The sequence below is a fragment of the Cuculus canorus genome, chromosome 3 (genome assembly GCF_017976375.1).
Source record: "Cuculus canorus isolate bCucCan1 chromosome 3, bCucCan1.pri, whole genome shotgun sequence".
NCBI classification, from domain to species: Eukaryota; Metazoa; Chordata; class Aves; order Cuculiformes; family Cuculidae; genus Cuculus; species Cuculus canorus.
The window spans coordinates 42413650-42430087 of record NC_071403.1 but is presented as its reverse complement, the minus strand read 5'-3'; the positions used below and the strand labels follow the sequence as shown (position 1 = coordinate 42430087).

The 16438-nt window shown below is 39.0% G+C and overlaps 1 protein-coding gene across 2 annotated transcripts in view; it reads left to right on the top strand.

Annotated features, from left to right (window-relative positions):
- Window positions 1–10830, top strand: part of STX7 (syntaxin 7) — a 33836-nt gene extending 23006 nt beyond the window's left edge. For both annotated transcript variants that reach the window (XM_054063366.1, XM_009559698.2), the window contains exons 4-10: window positions 805–895; window positions 2671–2808; window positions 3553–3605; window positions 4343–4433; window positions 4644–4716; window positions 6258–6340; window positions 8869–10830. In XM_054063366.1, the coding sequence (XP_053919341.1) occupies window positions 805–895; window positions 2671–2808; window positions 3553–3605; window positions 4343–4433; window positions 4644–4716; window positions 6258–6340; window positions 8869–8961 (622 nt within the window). In that variant the 3' untranslated portion in view covers window positions 8962–10830. The remainder of the gene's footprint in view (window positions 1–804; window positions 896–2670; window positions 2809–3552; window positions 3606–4342; window positions 4434–4643; window positions 4717–6257; window positions 6341–8868) is intronic.
- The last annotated feature ends 5608 nt before the right edge of the window (window positions 10831–16438 follow it).

Below are 16438 nucleotides of genomic sequence, written 5' to 3'. Positions count from 1 at the left end.
ACGTATTTGAAGACTTATTTGATTATCTTAAATATTGAAGTTGATTAATTGCTAATAGCTTTCCAGATAAAACCTTTTTTTATATGCACTAAGGAGGAGGATGCAAAAGCAGGTAAAGAATTTTAGCTGTTCTTGGGGAAAAATACAAAAATTAGTTACGGAGTGTGTAATAATATCAGAACCAAAGAGACAAAAAAAAGCCAAAAATAGCAATGCTGTTGAAAAAGAGGCACTTTTTTTTTTTAAAGCATTGTTAAAACTATTAGTAAGTAATGAAGTTTTCAGCTAAGTTCATGGCTATTGTATCATGGGAGAATATAGATCCCTTGGTAAGCTTCTCAGTAACTGTCAGGTATTTACTTTTCATGAACTGTGCTGCTGGGTTTATATTCAAGCCACAGTATGTTCTTCAACACATAAAAAATCTTGGGTCTTTTCTACAGTTATTTTGACTCAGAAATGACCAGGTGTTTCCAACTATTGATAGCCTTCAAAGAACTATGAAAAGCATGTCTAGATATTCATAATAACTAGAAACCTATTGCTGCACATTAGGAAAATGGCAGAAACCTCAAAAAAAAAAAGTGAGTAATGAGGTGCTGTCACACTGAGGAACATGCCTTCTTCAGCATTTCTCCCTCCTGAAATCCATGATGTCATGGATTTCATGCCTTTACAGTGAATGACAGACTAAGGATGGCTTTGTGCACTTCAGAGTAGCATTTAGAACTGGTGCTTTTATGAGAATCAGTGAAATTCAAAGTAACCTGATGGTCCCTAATGGAACTTTGCATTTGGTTTTAGGCAACAGAAGCAGCAATATACCAACCAGCTTGCCAAAGAAACTGACAAATACATTAAAGAGTTTGGATCTTTGCCTGCAACAAGTGAACAGGTATAAATGTGAAGAGCATGATTTGTTTGACTGTTGTATTGGCTCACATAGAGTATTTGAGTAACTTCAGTTCTGCATACCTGTTTTTGTGCTCCTCTCTGGGCTTTCAAAGTGCTGTTTATTTAGACAACACCTTTGCACAACAGGGACACTTACAGCATCAGAATACTTTGTCGCAGTGCAGACTTGTTCCAAAGTTGGTAATATCTATCAGGAATGAGATGATTTGACTGAAATGGTTTGAATGAAAGCAGTGTGCCATGCCTGTGATTTCAGGTAGCTAGGCACTTAGTAATCTGTCACAGTGATGCAAAGTATGACTCCACGGTGCTTCCAGGTTCAAGGAATTTTTTGCCAAATCTTGGCACTTGCAGGGCAGGTGGCCAAACCTATTTACCCACTATCTGAATAATTTGATTATGCACGGTAGACCTGTTATATATCACTCAGATAAGTATATATACTATGTCTTGTCCACAGGCTTTTCCTCTCTTAAGAGAAGTGAACATGACCTGTTACTAAAACAATTTGTGCAGTCTTTTAAACTGCTTCTTTACCAGGTGTGTGTAAAATCTCAGCAGGAGGCAACGTGAAGTGGCTGTTGTCATTAGCACACTCCTGTCTGCCATCCTGTTGTTTCTTATCCTAGCAAAATCTGTCACTTAAATAAGGAAACAGCAATAGGATCCCAGAAAACATGGATTCAGGTTATTGTCACTCAAACAACTTGCCCAGTCTGTGGCTGGTTATGAAGGAGCCATTAGAAAGTGTTCCTAAACACTGAACTCAAATGGCAGGCCATGATCCATGTGTGCTCATACTGTCAAGTTGTAAACTTTTAATAGAAGTGTTAAAATTTGATTTTGGTGTATAACCTCTAGTTCACGCAAAGTGTGTTTGCGGGGAGAGGGGTTGATTTCTCTGTTTCTTACCTTGGAGCTGAAAAGATGACAGTGAGATGTTTTACTGTTTAATCTTACCTCTTTTATGATTAGTATCTTCGTTGAAGCTACCTCCCAAGGAATTGCATAAAAAACAGATTGATGAATGCAAATTATAGCCTGTCAGAGATCTGGAAGTGTTAATGTAATATGTACATTTGGGATATATAGTGGAGGCTTTCCTGAGTGCCAGTATTCCTCTTCCCTCCTCTACATCATGGAGGGTAAAGAAAAAAAAAAAGCCTGAAAGGTTTTTTTCCTGAGTGCCAGTATTCCTCTTCCCTCCTCTACATCATGGAGGGTAAAGAAAAAAAAAAAAAGCCTGAAAGGTTAGAAACAGTTATTTTTATACTCGTTCTTAAGCACTTAAAGGAGGATGCGAACCCACTTCTGGATGCAGCTCAATATGTATTTTCAGCATTTATGTAAAATGCATGGGAAGTGCAGTGTTCTTTCCTTTTCTGCACCCTTTCCCCCATTCAGTCACCATATTCAGTTGCATATTTAGCTATCAAAATGTTTTGCACTTAAACAGTAGGTTTTATAATCAACTGATAATAATGAAGGTAGAAGCTTTCTTGTCTCTACTAATTTCTCATCTCCAGCTGTTAAATGAAAATAAATACATTGGTTTCCTCTTTAAATGTCTTAAATTGTTCAGAGTTATGAGATTCTGGAGGTGTGCCCATGAAGCAGTTTTGCAGACAGCCTTCCCTTATATGTATTTAGAAATTAAAAAAAAAAAGTATATGCCTTAGCATTGAAGAGCCTGGAAACGGCAGAGCCTGGAAAAGACAGAGCTAATTTGACTTGGTAAAACTTTTCCTCCTTTAGCGTCAAAGAAAAATACAGAAAGACCGTCTTGTAGGAGAGTTCACCACAGCACTAACGAATTTCCAAAGACTCCAAAGGCAAGCTGCTGAGAAAGAAAAAGACTTCGTAGCCAGAGTAAGAGCCAGCTCAAGAGTATCTGTAAGTATCAGAAAATGTGTCATTACACTCTGTTTACAGTGGTGGTGGTGGTGTTTGTCATCGAACTTGCCTCCACAATGTTACTTACAAAAGCTCATATCTGGCTCCAAATACTGCTGAACGTGTGCTGTATGATTATAAGTATATAGTTATAAGCATTTTTTGCCCACTTTTATGCATAGATGAATTATGCAGTTCATTTTATAGTAGAGGCTGAATTAAGCTGTAATACCCCCCCCACTCCTGACAACTGTTACTTTTTCCTTACCTTTGTCACACAAAGGCATGAACTGCCTCTAGGTTCTTGCTGTAGTCTTATAAAAGCAATTTTTGTTAGATTTGAAATGCTTTTGCTGGACCTTTAGATATCAACTGATTTTTTTTCTTATGGGGGAGACTCACTTGCCAGATTTCTATGTGGTGTTAAAGTAGAGAACTGCTGAGGAGCTTGAGATGTCAAGCTTTTCCTTGTTAGCATATCAGTTTTGCCTTTTCACTCTGTGCCAAATACATGTTGCTGTACTTGTGAATTTTAGCAGGCAGTTACTGAGCTGACTGTTTTTGCTTGTATTTAAGCTTTATGCATGCAAAAAGGAAAATCAAGATGAGAACATGTTAAATCATGTTTCAGTTTGAAGTTGACTTAATGTAAACCTTGTAATATTGACTCATTATAGAAATGCTGACAATGCTTCTTTCAAGGCCATAACGTTTTATTTATATTTTTAAATACACATCATGTAGAGTGGTGCTCCTGAAGATAGCTACAAAGAAGGAACACTTGTCTCTTGGGACAGGTAGGTTGCATTTGTTAAGAAGTCTTTTCCTAGCTCCAAATAATAAATGGCCTGCAAGGAAAACAGCTGCCCATTTATGACTTTATATATTTATTTTCTTTCCTGATCAGTCTTTTTCTGGAGGGAGTTGGGATAGGTTGTTCACTTAAGCTTTCTTTGGTAGGGCAGGTGTAGAAAAGAGGGTTTGGTGAGATAGGTGGAAAGAAGAAGGAGCAGTTCACATCATCTCCCCTCTTTCACCCCCTACATAGTTCAGCTTTAGTCATTTTCTTAAGCTGCCCCTGGGCTTTCTGAGACTCAAACTTAGGAAAGCAGAGTCCAGCCCATGAAAAGAGTAAAACTGTTCAGTTGTGATAAGGATCCAGTGCTTACAGGGATCTCCCATTATTTTCATACTCTCCAAGAACTGCTTCTCAGTCTCAATTCTGTTTTGTTGGCTAGCTTGGTTTTGTCTGCAGTTTATAATTCAGACCAAACTTTGCCCTTTTATTCGTTCTTGGGATTTCTGGTCAGCTAGCTCAATGCTATGTGCAACAATTCTACAGCAGCAGCTTTCTGCGCCAAAGATGTGACTGTTAGACCCTTCCCTGTTAGCTAGACCGACAAGGGTTAAGACATCCATTTACTTAACTGATAATGTCAAGTATGTGATATGTACTTAACTGTCTTTTTTTGTTTTCTTCTGAGTTATGTTTCATTGTGCCTATTCAATTCTGTGTGGGTTTTTTATTTGGTAGTCAACCACAAGCACAAGTGCAAGATGAAGAAATTACAGAAGATGACCTCCGTCTTATTGAGGAGAGGGAATCTTCCATTAGGCAGCTTGAGGTAAGTACAAGTGGTTTTACAGCAGAATATGCTTTTAATGTTTCCAAATTAAAAACATTTCATAGTGGCATGAGTGTTAATTGCAGACATTAATCTTGAGGAGGTAGGATTTGTTTGTGAGTGTGGTTTTTCCTTCAAATGCAGAGAGGTGCTAGAATATGTTATGTCAATTAATGCCATTGTTTTTTGCAAATGATTGTTTCTTTGCAGGCAGATATTATGGACATCAATGAAATTTTTAAAGATCTAGGAATGATGATTCATGAACAAGGTGATGTGATAGGTATGTCCAATTCAAATATTCTCTGATTTTTTTTTTTTAAACTCTATTTCTCTGAAGAGCAACAATGTGAAATTTCCTTTTTCTGGAAGAATTCCTCTAATGAGAATATGAATGCTAAAACAAATCAGCTGTAACCTAATAATGGGTAGACTGGCTGAGCTGAGTGGGAATACATCAAGAAAGTGTGTTTAAAATATGACATAGTTTTCAATGTGTATAAAATGTCTTTAGAAGTGATTTTTGAACTGTTTCTATGTAAAATTGGAGTTCATTTGGGAAGTTTTACTGTATTGACTAGTGATATAAGTATGCAGATTCAGCAAAGATTCCAACTTGGCCCTCCAGACAGACACATTTATTCTTTTAATGAAATATGATTGGATGTTGTCGTTTAACCCTAGCCAACCCCTTAGCACCACACAACTGCTCACTCACTGCCCACTCCGCAGTGGGATAGGGAGGAGAAGAGAGGAAAAAAGGTTAAAATTGTGGGTTGAGATAAAAGCAGTTTAATAGGACAGCAAAGGAAGAGAGAGTGATAGTAATAATGATAATAAAAGAATATACAAAACAAGTGATACACAGTGCAATAGCTTCATCACCCATTGACCAATGTCTGGCCTGTTCCCAAGCAGCAACCCACCACCGACCAACTACATCCCACAATCATATACTAAGCATGATGTCATATGATATGGAATATCCCTTTGGTCAGTTTGGGTCAGCTGCCCTGGCTGTGTTGCCTCCCAGCTTCTTGTGCATCTGCTCTCCAGTAAAGCATGGGAAACTGAAAAATCCTGACTTAGTATAAGCATTTGTTAGCAACAACTAAAAACATTGGTATGTTATCAACATTATTTTAATACTAAATTGAAAACACAGCACTACATTAGCTACTATGGGAAAAAATAACTATCCTAGCTGAAATCAGGACATTGAAAAATAAATTTTCTGAGTCTGCTGCTAAGCTATGCTGTTATTTCCAGGGTTTTTTTCTGTCACCATAGCCCATAATCTGTTCATATTTTCCCAGAGGGGGAAAGAAAAAAAAATCTGTGTCAGTATGATAGAATACCAGACTAGAAGCATGCCTCTGGGTGTGTTTTTTGTCTGTTTCTTCTGATTTCTTAGGCCTTAGGACTGTTAATGTGAGCAGTGCATAGTCAGTAGCTAGTAGGAGGACACAGAACTTAAAAAACAAAAAAACAAACAAAAAAAGAACCACCAAGGTAAAAATACTAGGAGTTTCTAACCTAGTTGGTATCTAGGGTTCAGCCCTGCTTCTAGAGTAGGGCAGCTGTTACTGACCTGAATTCAGGCACTCCTTGCCTGGGCAGTTCAGAAATGAACTCAATCATATATATAGGATTGGTCAAATTTCCACAGGTAAGAACTTTGGGTTCTGATGAAAACACCAGCAGTTGGGGGGCCAGGGAGGAGTGCAGTTGTTACATGTGCTTTCAAGTGTATTTCAGCATTCTAAATCTTTGGCTGGGTTACGACTAGCCAAAATTTGAAATCTTTTTCCTTTTAAAATAAAGACAGCATAGAAGCCAATGTGGAGAATGCAGATGTACATGTGCAGCAAGCAAACCAGCAGCTGTCAAGAGCAGCAAACTATCAGGTAATGTCAACACCGATTGCCAGTTGTGTGTAACTCTTTTCTCTGTAGTCCTCACTCCACTTTCTTATGCAGTTCAGGTTTCGCTATGAATTTCCTCAAGGCTCAGAAACTTAGTTAAAGATTTATGGTATACTACCATGGTATTTCTAGTTCATTATGAAATAAAAGTCGGTGACTTCTGAAAGCTTTGCATTTCCTGTAATATTATCCAGGCTGTTTCAGACACCTGGAGTTATGCCTTTACTTATCATTGGAGGAGTAGGGAAGATAAGCAAGGAAATCTTCTGAAGATGCTGCCAGTTAGCACCATTCTTTGCTGTATAAAATGTTCTCAAAGCTGTATATATCCAGATTCTGATAAAACATATTTCAAACTCTCAAACTTTTTTGAAAAGCCTTTTAAATACCTTTAAATGCCACTTCTTTATAACATTTTTGGACTTACTAGAAAAAAATCTTATTAGTAATAAATCTTCCCTCTTAAATCAGAGTTAGTCCTTAGAGCTTTTTTTTTTTAATCTTCTTATGTGTGTTAGTAGTATCCAGGACAGTAAATCAATGACAAAATGTCTGAAGGATTGGCTGCTGATTTTGCTAGTGGGAGAAGGAAAAGGGTGGATGCATCCTTCAACTGTATTCTAGGTGGCACTAATATGTTGGATAGCTGCTATTTTGCTACTGGCAAAGTTCAGGTAAAAACTAAACAGCAGCAGCCACAATGTCCTGTGGAAGGTGTTAGTTTTGTGGTTGAAATTTAATATGAATTACCTTACCATGCTTTACCTTGAGGAAGAAAGGATGAAAATCTTCTCATCTCAAAGGCAGGCAATCAAGACTTTTGACAAGCTTCTGTTCAGTGGGTTGTGCAGCAGAGACCAAATGCTCTGCAAAGTTGTCCTGTGTTTGAAAAGATTGTGTAGTTTGCTTTGGATTTGAACTTCCCTTTGCTTGAAAACTCATCCTTGTTCCAAGATGCCGAAAAATAATTTCCATTTTCAGTAGACTTATTTCAGTCTTGGTAGCTGTTTTATTTGTGCACCCTGACCCCCTCAAGGAAGTATTAGAGGCCCAGGCATGCTGATGGGAACAAGGCTGCATATGGTTGGTATCTTCACAACTCCTGTTTGTGTTTATATGCAGCATGCACCACTCATGGGTACACTCACATAGCAGAGCTGTTTGGGCAAAGCCAGGCTCTTTTCATTCCCTCTTTACACTGCTGCTTCAGCACTTGTAGAAATGATGATCAAGTGTATAAGGAAAAAAAGATTTCCATGTCTTTAGACCAATAGCTTGCTTAGGTGTTACAGGAAAAATGCTTTTGACAATGCAGTGTTGGCAAGAAGTGGTCTCCAGGATGAAAAAGGAAGAGATTGGAAGTGTAAGGAGAAAATCTGGCCACAGATTAAATAAAAAGGAAGTTACTCTAGCAAATGGCTTGAGTTCTAGCAAGTAAAATGATGAAATTAAGAAACCTTAGCCTGACAATAGGAGAAGAGAACTGACACTGAGATGCTAAAACTAGAAGAACAGAACAGTTAAGGCAAGAAACCTGGTAGGGTGAGTAGTACTGGGCTGAAAACTGGTGGCTGCAGTGAAGAACTGACACAGATGTAGTTTGGAGAGGGGGACACAGGAACAAAAACAAGACAAAAAAACCCAAACACCAAGGCAGAAGAATCTGCTAAACAAAGTAAGATGTGGCTTTGCTTCTGGAGCTGTGGCCTAGAATCCTGAAATTTGAGTATTATTGTCCCTTGGCTATCAGCAAAAGACTGTAAAACCCACTGTTAATTTCCTTTCCTGCTGTGAAGGAACCCTTCAGGTTCCATATCCTTCAGATAAAGGATGACAGTCTGCTGCCAGTTTGGGGTGCTTTGGTATCTCAAGTTACAGACCAGTATGGGAGATATAGAACTTCTGGACATGCTCATAACTTACACATTATTATAGTGATATCTGTAGAACTGGATCTCTAGTCAGGCCTTTTTTTTTTTTTTTTTTTTTTTAAGAGCAAGTTGTACCTAAGTAACTTTACAAAAGCAACTCTAAAATAACTCTGAGTAAAGAAAAGTCTACTTCCAGAAGTCTAAATTTGCAGCCCTTTGTCCCCTTCTGTATATATACATTAATAGTCTTTAAGTATTTTTTCTAGCTATTTCTACCTCCTCTACAGTGTAGATCAATTGTCCACTTTCCTCTGCATGTCGCGGTCTGCTCTCTCATGTTTTCTTTCCCCCAGTGCTCTAATTACATCCATTCATCATGTTACTGCATTTGCTTTCCTTATTATGAAAGTTTATTATGTATGCCAGAAAATACCACTGAAATCATTCTGTTGAATAACATAGCCACAAAAGTAAGTCTTGGATAACCTAGATCTTTTTTTGTTGTTGTTGTTGAACCACTATATATGACTTGGTATTAGTAAGAATTGCACAAGCAGTAGGGCCATAAAAGTATTTCAGTAGTCTTCTGATGCAGTGTTGCAGTTTTCAGACAACTTATTTTTTTTATTCCATTGGCAGCAAAGGTCCCGAAAGAAGATGTGCATCCTCATTATTATACTTGCTGTTGGAGTATTGCTTCTTGGAATCATCCTATGGCAAATTTTAAAATAGGTCTCTGGATAAGGTGTTATAATTGGTATTTAAATTATGAAAGGAAATGGTTTGCTCATTGTGAAGCTGAGTGAAATAATGGTTCTGTACTTCATCACTTCATCACATTTTCCTATCAGACTTTTTGTTCTCAGTAGTACTGTCAATATGGCTGCCTGCCCTCTTGGATGTGCATATTGTCTTACCAGAAAAAAAAAAAAAAACCAAAAAAAAACAACAGTCAAGGTCATACACTGTTCCATTAACTTAAACCTTAAAAGGTTTTTGTGTTTACAGGGCTAGTCAATATCCCGGTAATTTGTTTTGATGGGGTGGGTAATTATCTTTTGGGATATTGGGAAATGTTGCTGCCAAAACAAACTCCTGAGTTGTTGCTTGAGGCAATGAATTCACATCTCAGAATTTATTTTTAAGTTAGAAATACCTTTTTGTCTTTCTCTTCCATTGCACTCACCAGCCCTTTAGATATGGGTGGTTAAAAAATAAAATAGAGGTTGCTGAAGTTGGTGTAATCTCTCTTTTATAACTGAAGCCTTTGAATTAAGCCTTCAGTTTGCCTGAAGTCTTTTAGGTGGTTCATACAAAGTCTGATGCACAAAAAAAGTGACTGTGCCTGTAACTCTTTGTTTAACAAATTCAGAAAATCAACTACAATCACCTTCAAAATAGTTCCCGTGTGAGTTGACACAAAGCTACACAAGATGCTGCCAATGTTCAAGCAGTTCCAGAGATAATTTTCTGAAAGGCTGTTTAGGGTTTCTGTTTTTTCTTTTCACATCTTCTACTGATGAAAATGGGTTCCTTTGAGTACTGATTAAAAAATGCATGCATGAGACATGCATTTTTCACTGTATGACTCAGTCAATAATTGAAAAGTTTGTCACTAGTTTCTTTAGTTTCACAAGAAACTTGATGTTACCTTGCTGTTCACTGTTGCACACCAACATTTTCCAAGCAAGGGTAAGCAAGCATCTGTATTTGAACACGTCTGCTCGCACTTAGTGAAGCGATCAAGCTGAGCCTTGTCTCGCTGTGACAGGCTAGAACATGTTCTGAAACCATCTCTGTCTCTCCCCTCTCACACTTGGTTCCTGAGCCAAGGGGTCAGTCTCAGGGGTTTTTGTGTCAGACCTCGTATACATGGCATTGACTATGGTTATACCTGGAAGCCTCCTGCAAAGATAGGTAAGGGTGGATGATGTAATTATGTGGATTTTTTGTTTCAGTTCTTGAATTAAGAAAATCTTTGGGTTTTGTGTGCATATCCGGTATCTTTGCATCTGAAACATGCATCAGTGAGCTAGCCTGGATGAAATGAAGCTCTAGTCTGTGAATTCTTAGACTTAGTGGGAAGAAGAGAAATTCCCAGCTTCCTAACTGCACTTGAATGTCACTGTTCTGAAACTGCTGTGATTTGGTTTCCATGAACAGTTACAAAGTTGTATGTGAGGTCTTTCTTACAGCTGAAGAAGAGAAGATTGCAAGTTCAGTTCCAAATTCAGAAATGGTATTTGAAATTAAGTTGAATCAGTTGAACTGATTCAAACTCTTTTAGACATTTTATGCTTATAACCTTTAAAATGACCCTTTTCCTTTTGTGCTATTTTGTACTAATCTATTAAAAAAGTAACAATTTTGCCAATTAATCTATTTGCCTTTTTAATTTATCTTGAACTAATCTGAAAAGTGTACAGATGAAAAAGTCACTTAAGCTGTATTTTATAAAGTTCTTGTATACTAGAATTGGTAGAGAATGCACTGTTTACATGGTGAGCTATGAAATATTATTTGGGAGAAATCTAACTGTAAGTATAAATGGACTTCAAAATTGTAACCCTGAAACCAAAATAAATGTCTTTTAAAGATTATGCTTTTCTAGTAGTTCTTTTTTTTCCAGACTCGATCTTTACAAGCACAGCTATCATCTTTGCTTCTATGTAAGTGACTGAACCTTCTTTGAACAGCTCCAGAGAATTTCAGCTCTGGTGGCTAATCAGCTCAGAGAGACCTTGGTTACTGTGCTACATTTCACTTCATTAATGAAAACACTCCTGGATCTTTCATTCCCAGGTGTGTGAGCCTGGCCTCAAGAGGAAAGTGTGCTTCAATTTGTGTGGCTCCTGGCAGTACGTGCTGAGGGTAGACTGTTACTAGGTCTCCTTTGGCATAGCATGAACTATTTGAGGAATGGGAATCCATGGTGCTGGATGGAGGCTTGTGCTGCTATGCTTGGATTCCCAAAGCCAGTCCTGTGAAACTGCATGATCATGTTCTATGTAACATGGAAACAACCTCTGAAAGGGGAATATAATTTTCATGTAAGTTGCAGTATGGATTCCAGTATGTTGAGATCCCCATCCACTGCATTTCTGTGTTCCTTTGTGCTGTGCGTGAGGCTGGTACTCCATTACCCTTACTTGTTAAGTAACCATCAGATATGCTTTGGGCCACTACCAGCCACCACGGTAAGGCTGTCACTGGCTTTTTTTTTTTTTTTGTTTCCAGACTACACTAGTCTAAACTAGGAAAGCAGTCAACATTTCTTGCCAGTGAACTGTCTAAAACTGACTTTGGAAGTTTCCCAACTTTTATGTTTAACAAACTCTTTATGCTATTGCAAACAGGTGTAGAGGAATGGTTTGATCCTACTTACCTAGAAGATACTTTTTTCTACTGCCATACCTCATACCTCTTTTGTAAGTGACTGACTGATTCCACTGACACGCTTGGAAAAGCAGCACTTCAAGCAGCAGGTCTTCAGCTCTGACTCCTAGCAGATCAAAAATGCTCTGTGTTCTCAATCTTGTCATGTTTCACAAACATTGTGGTTTGTCTGTTTTTTGTACCAGGAGTGTTCTCTACTAAAAGGCTTATCAAGCTAAAGAATGTTGCTCATCTGGGATTAAATGCTATATTTTATGATTGCCTATTTACCTTGTAAAGGGGTTAATTATTCTTATTGAGTTCATCCAGCAGTACTGCAAAGCGGCATAGGCAGTACATAAAGTTTTACCCATGAGAGGCAGCTGATGCAACAATTCTGAGTGATAGAGAAAGTCTTGAAGTTGCACAGCATTGTTTTGCAGGTCCACACTGCAACTTGGTACCTCAGTTCTTGCTCTTATGCATCTGATTTGTCCGCATGTCTTTATATCCTACATGCAGTCATGTCTTTCTTTTCAGACGAGCTGCTTTCCAGGTGTGGTTCAGGCACTGTCAGGGAGAAGAGTGCTGCTGAGAGCCATGGTGCACGCATTGCTTGCTTTCATTCATGATCTTCTACTCATAAAAACTGCTCATGGAATGGGTTGCTTCAGACAAAAGATTTCTTCCTTTCTTGAGTCCCAGTGGAGAGGGGACATCCTGGAGCCTTTTAGCTCTGGGAGAGTTGAAGGGCCAGCTGTCAGAAGTCATGGGGATGTTTCCATCTGGGCAACCGGATGGGGGCTGGCTGGTTCCAGCAGGCTCCTAGGCTGCTGCTGCTGCTGACCCAGCTATGAGGCAGAGGATGGTGGGGAAGTGGGCACTGGAGTGTTTACGTATAAGCTTCTGTACCTGCTGAAGAGACCAGCCTGCAAGGCCCTAATTGCTAATTAAGAATCTTGGTCCTATTAATTTTAAAACTTGATTAGGCAGAAACAAAATGTTGCGGGGGGGTGTGAGCATGTGTGTTTAAAGTATCTGTATTGGAGAGCATAAATACGCCTTTTTAAGCTGCTCTTAATGGAGTTCCTCTGTATTTTCCCTCCCCTGCATGCATATACTCTTGAATGCATGAAATGCAATTTCCAAGTATTTAAAGAAAGCTTTGATATCTATTAAGAACTCAGTAAAACATCTGGATGTAACATGTATGAGTCGATGTTTCTAGAACAAAGATTCATCAATATCTGTCAGATTAGCAAGGACAAAAAAATGCAATGAAAGCACTCTTCATTTTACTGAAGGAACCTGGTAAGAATAGTTCTTTTGTAGATATCTTAAGCACACACCAGGGGTGCTTTTCTGTTCTTTCTTGCTTTTTCAAAGAGCTGAAAATCACTGGGGCAGACAGCTTTTTAAAGGCCTCCTCCCTGCCCCTGGACCTCCCCCTTTAGAAATTGTTCCCTATAATCAAACTAACTACACACCGAAGAGCTTTCTGAAGTCACCCACACGCACACTGCAAGCAAAAAGTCAGCAAATATGTTTGATGTCAGAGGTATGGGCTATATTTTGGGCATCAAAACTAGTTTGAAACCATGAAAATAAATTTAATCTTTGGAAGGAAGAGGACAAAAGGTGGGGGGGAGGGAGATAATGACATAATCTGTTAGCAGTTTGGAAGATCAAATACCCTCGAAGTTGATCACTGGTGTGGGATATTTCAAGGGCTGCTTGTGTTGCTGGAAATCACGTTTGGAAGAGATGATTTGTTTTGCTTTTGCTTAGTTCTGGTCGAACTATTTGATGCTTGTAGGAACAAAAAGTGTGAGAGGAAAGATCAGAGATCTGCTTGCTGCTGGGTATCAACAGTTGGTGACTTTCTGTTTCATATGATACCTACAGTGCAAAGTGGTGCTTAAGTGCATAGCATGTGGCTCTCCTTTTCAGTCTGCAATTAAGTCCAAATCTCTCACCCAAAGCTGTTGTGCAGTGAGGAGTAATTATTCTCTGATGAGCTGCCCACCTGCAGAGCCATTCTAGAACCTATTGCAACATAGAGTTGCAAGAATAAATATCTGAAAGCAATCAGCTAAGACATCTTTTTTCTTGTATATGTCTCCAGTGGTGCCCCTAAAGCTGCAGAAATTTCTGTAGCTTAAGCATGCAAATAATAAGGAATGTGTTTAGTTCTTTGTGCGTCCTGAACGCATTCAACTATAAAGGAAGCCAAGTGTTTCCGCAACAATAAGGTACTCTACAAACCCAGAAATAAGTGAGAAAATGTTCATTTTTGAAAGGTATGCAGCATTCCCTCAAGTAAAACATCATGAGAGAACCAAATGGTGTCATCATTTGCTACTTATATAATTGATTCTCTACTCTTCTTGTTGCCTGCTTTATATGTCTAGGCTTGAACACAGCTGCAGTGATTCGTTTTGCTCCTATTCTAAATACCAGAAAGGTACTTGGGGTAAAGGAATGCATCACACTATTCAGTATTTGCAAGAATATTATAAAGAAGAAATATTCACTATAAGAGTCTGCTCTTTAATAATTATACCTCTGTCCACGGACACAGCACTTCTTCACTACTGCTGATAAAATAGATTTTTCCGAATTAAGACAAAAAAATAACCTAGATCAAAAGGCTTGTTAGTACAAGAAAATCAATAAGATTGCAGCTTTGTTTTTGTTAATGTAATATTTTAAAATATGTCTTGCAAAACATCGAAGAGGAAAAAGTAAAAATAAAAAAAATTGGAAGCTGCTAGCAGCATTGGTCACCACCGCCACCCTCACCAGGCTCTTCAAGATTCATCCTGGACTGAGTTATGATCACGGGTTTCCTTTAATGTTTATGCGGTAATTGTTGGGTCTTTGGCAGTGCAGATTGAAGTCTGAAGAGGTAATAAGTGTGGGAAGGAGCAGGCAAACTGCATAACCCAGGCAGTATAAGCGATAATATGCCTTCCCACTTTTACTCAAAATAGGCAAAAGCTGCTGGAGCTATTTCTGTAAACTGCCAAGCTTAGGAGGGAAGACTTGACTATGCTCAGGACCCACAGTGAGTGGCTCAGCGACAGCTTCAGCTGCTTACCAGCGCTGCCCACTGGATGGACCTTTATCTAAAGGAGGTAAGTGGGGACAAGGAGAGGATCTTTTCAGCTCTTGGAAGGAGAACAACTTGCAGAGAGAGTAGATAAATATATCTCTGCCATCTGCGCTGTTTGCTCCCTCCTATCCACCCTTGCATATGCCTGGATGTTCTCTCTGCAGAGGGAACTGGAAACACAAAATTGAGTTCCCAGAGCCCAGCACAAGGGAAGAATTAGACCTTCATATCTCATGCTCTTCAAGAACTTCCCTGTCATGAATTGTCACTGAAATAATGAGAAGCCTCGTTGTCTGTTGGACCCTTCCCTGACAGCTCTTCTTCAACCAGATAAAGAATAAATATAATCTTGGGGACTAGCCACCGTGTTGTCAGGGAGAATTAAGCTGAAGAAGCTTGGAGGATTAGAAATACTTATTAAGAAGTAGATTTAAACTTTGTAAAATGACAAAAACAAGCTGAGGCTTTCTTATCCTGTGTCAGCCTTGGGTTTAATGTCTTCAGCAAATCATTATTTGGAATAATAAGAAGAGAACCTTAAATGGAGAAAGAAACTGGAGCGTTTGTCCTTGGTCTGTGTTGTTTCTGTTAGTTTATAAACTAGTTTGCAAATTCTCAAGCAGGGAATTGCAGGCCTTGAAGCTCTTGAGGGAGAGGGGATGCCTCTGCAGAGATGAACCACTGTCCTTCCACTGCAGTAATGTCCCTGGAAAAGGGCAGTCTGGCACCTGAGTGACCAGACAAAAGCACAGGGCATCATTACTTTCCATGTCTTAAGGAAAAAGTAGGTTTTCCATTTAAAGTACTAAATACTCTGAATACAAACCACTGCAGGGGGAATAGATGCAAGTTTCTCTGATGTCTGAAAGGGAAAGGGCTCTTCTGCATCATACGCTGGGGCAGGGTGTGGTAGGTATTTAAGCTCGCCTGGTTGCAAATAGGAATAGTGTCATGTGGTGGAACACCTGAAGAAACTGAAATTACCATGAGGAACTGTAACTGCATTGGTGGTGAGAACCACTTGAGTGTCTCTTAATGGCTGCTTTGCACACGAGTGTTGGACTGGCTCTTGTTAAAGTCTATGGTGCCATGAGATGAGTGAAAAATGTCTTTTTTATTCCTTTTCTGGAAGCTTTGAGGGAACCCTTACAGTGGTGGCCTCAAAAAACAAGGTCCTTCTCCAGGCCTTGGACTCACCTCCTTCAGCATTTTCCCTATAGTCTCCTTGCCAGCTCACTCAGGTGAAAGACAAATTTTCTCTAAAAGCAACTCAGCACAATTTATCCTGATCTTGTCTTTCCTACTGGCAGCTTTCACCTTGCTCCAGCCTTTGCCTGGTAGCCCAGATGGGCAGAACCAGCTCTGCTTTAAGGTTCTGCCTGCTCCATTGTGCCAATTTTCTTTCTGCAAATAATTCATCTAGGTTGGCTACATGATTGCTATGCAGATAAGTAGTTCTGGGCTAGGAACAAACATTTCGTTCACTCAGTGTCAAAGTCATTCAGTGATGATGCAAATTGACATCATTAATTCAGAAACTTCCATTATCTTTTCAACTAGTCGTAGCCTTGATCTCAGTGTGGTTCTTGCCAGTGAAGAGGAAAATTTAGCTTGTTTCTTCTGACAGACACTGGAGTGAGATTTTTTTTTTTCTTAATCCCTACAGTTCCAATTCTATGATGAAACTGTACTTGAAAACAAGCAAGTGCCCAGTAAGCC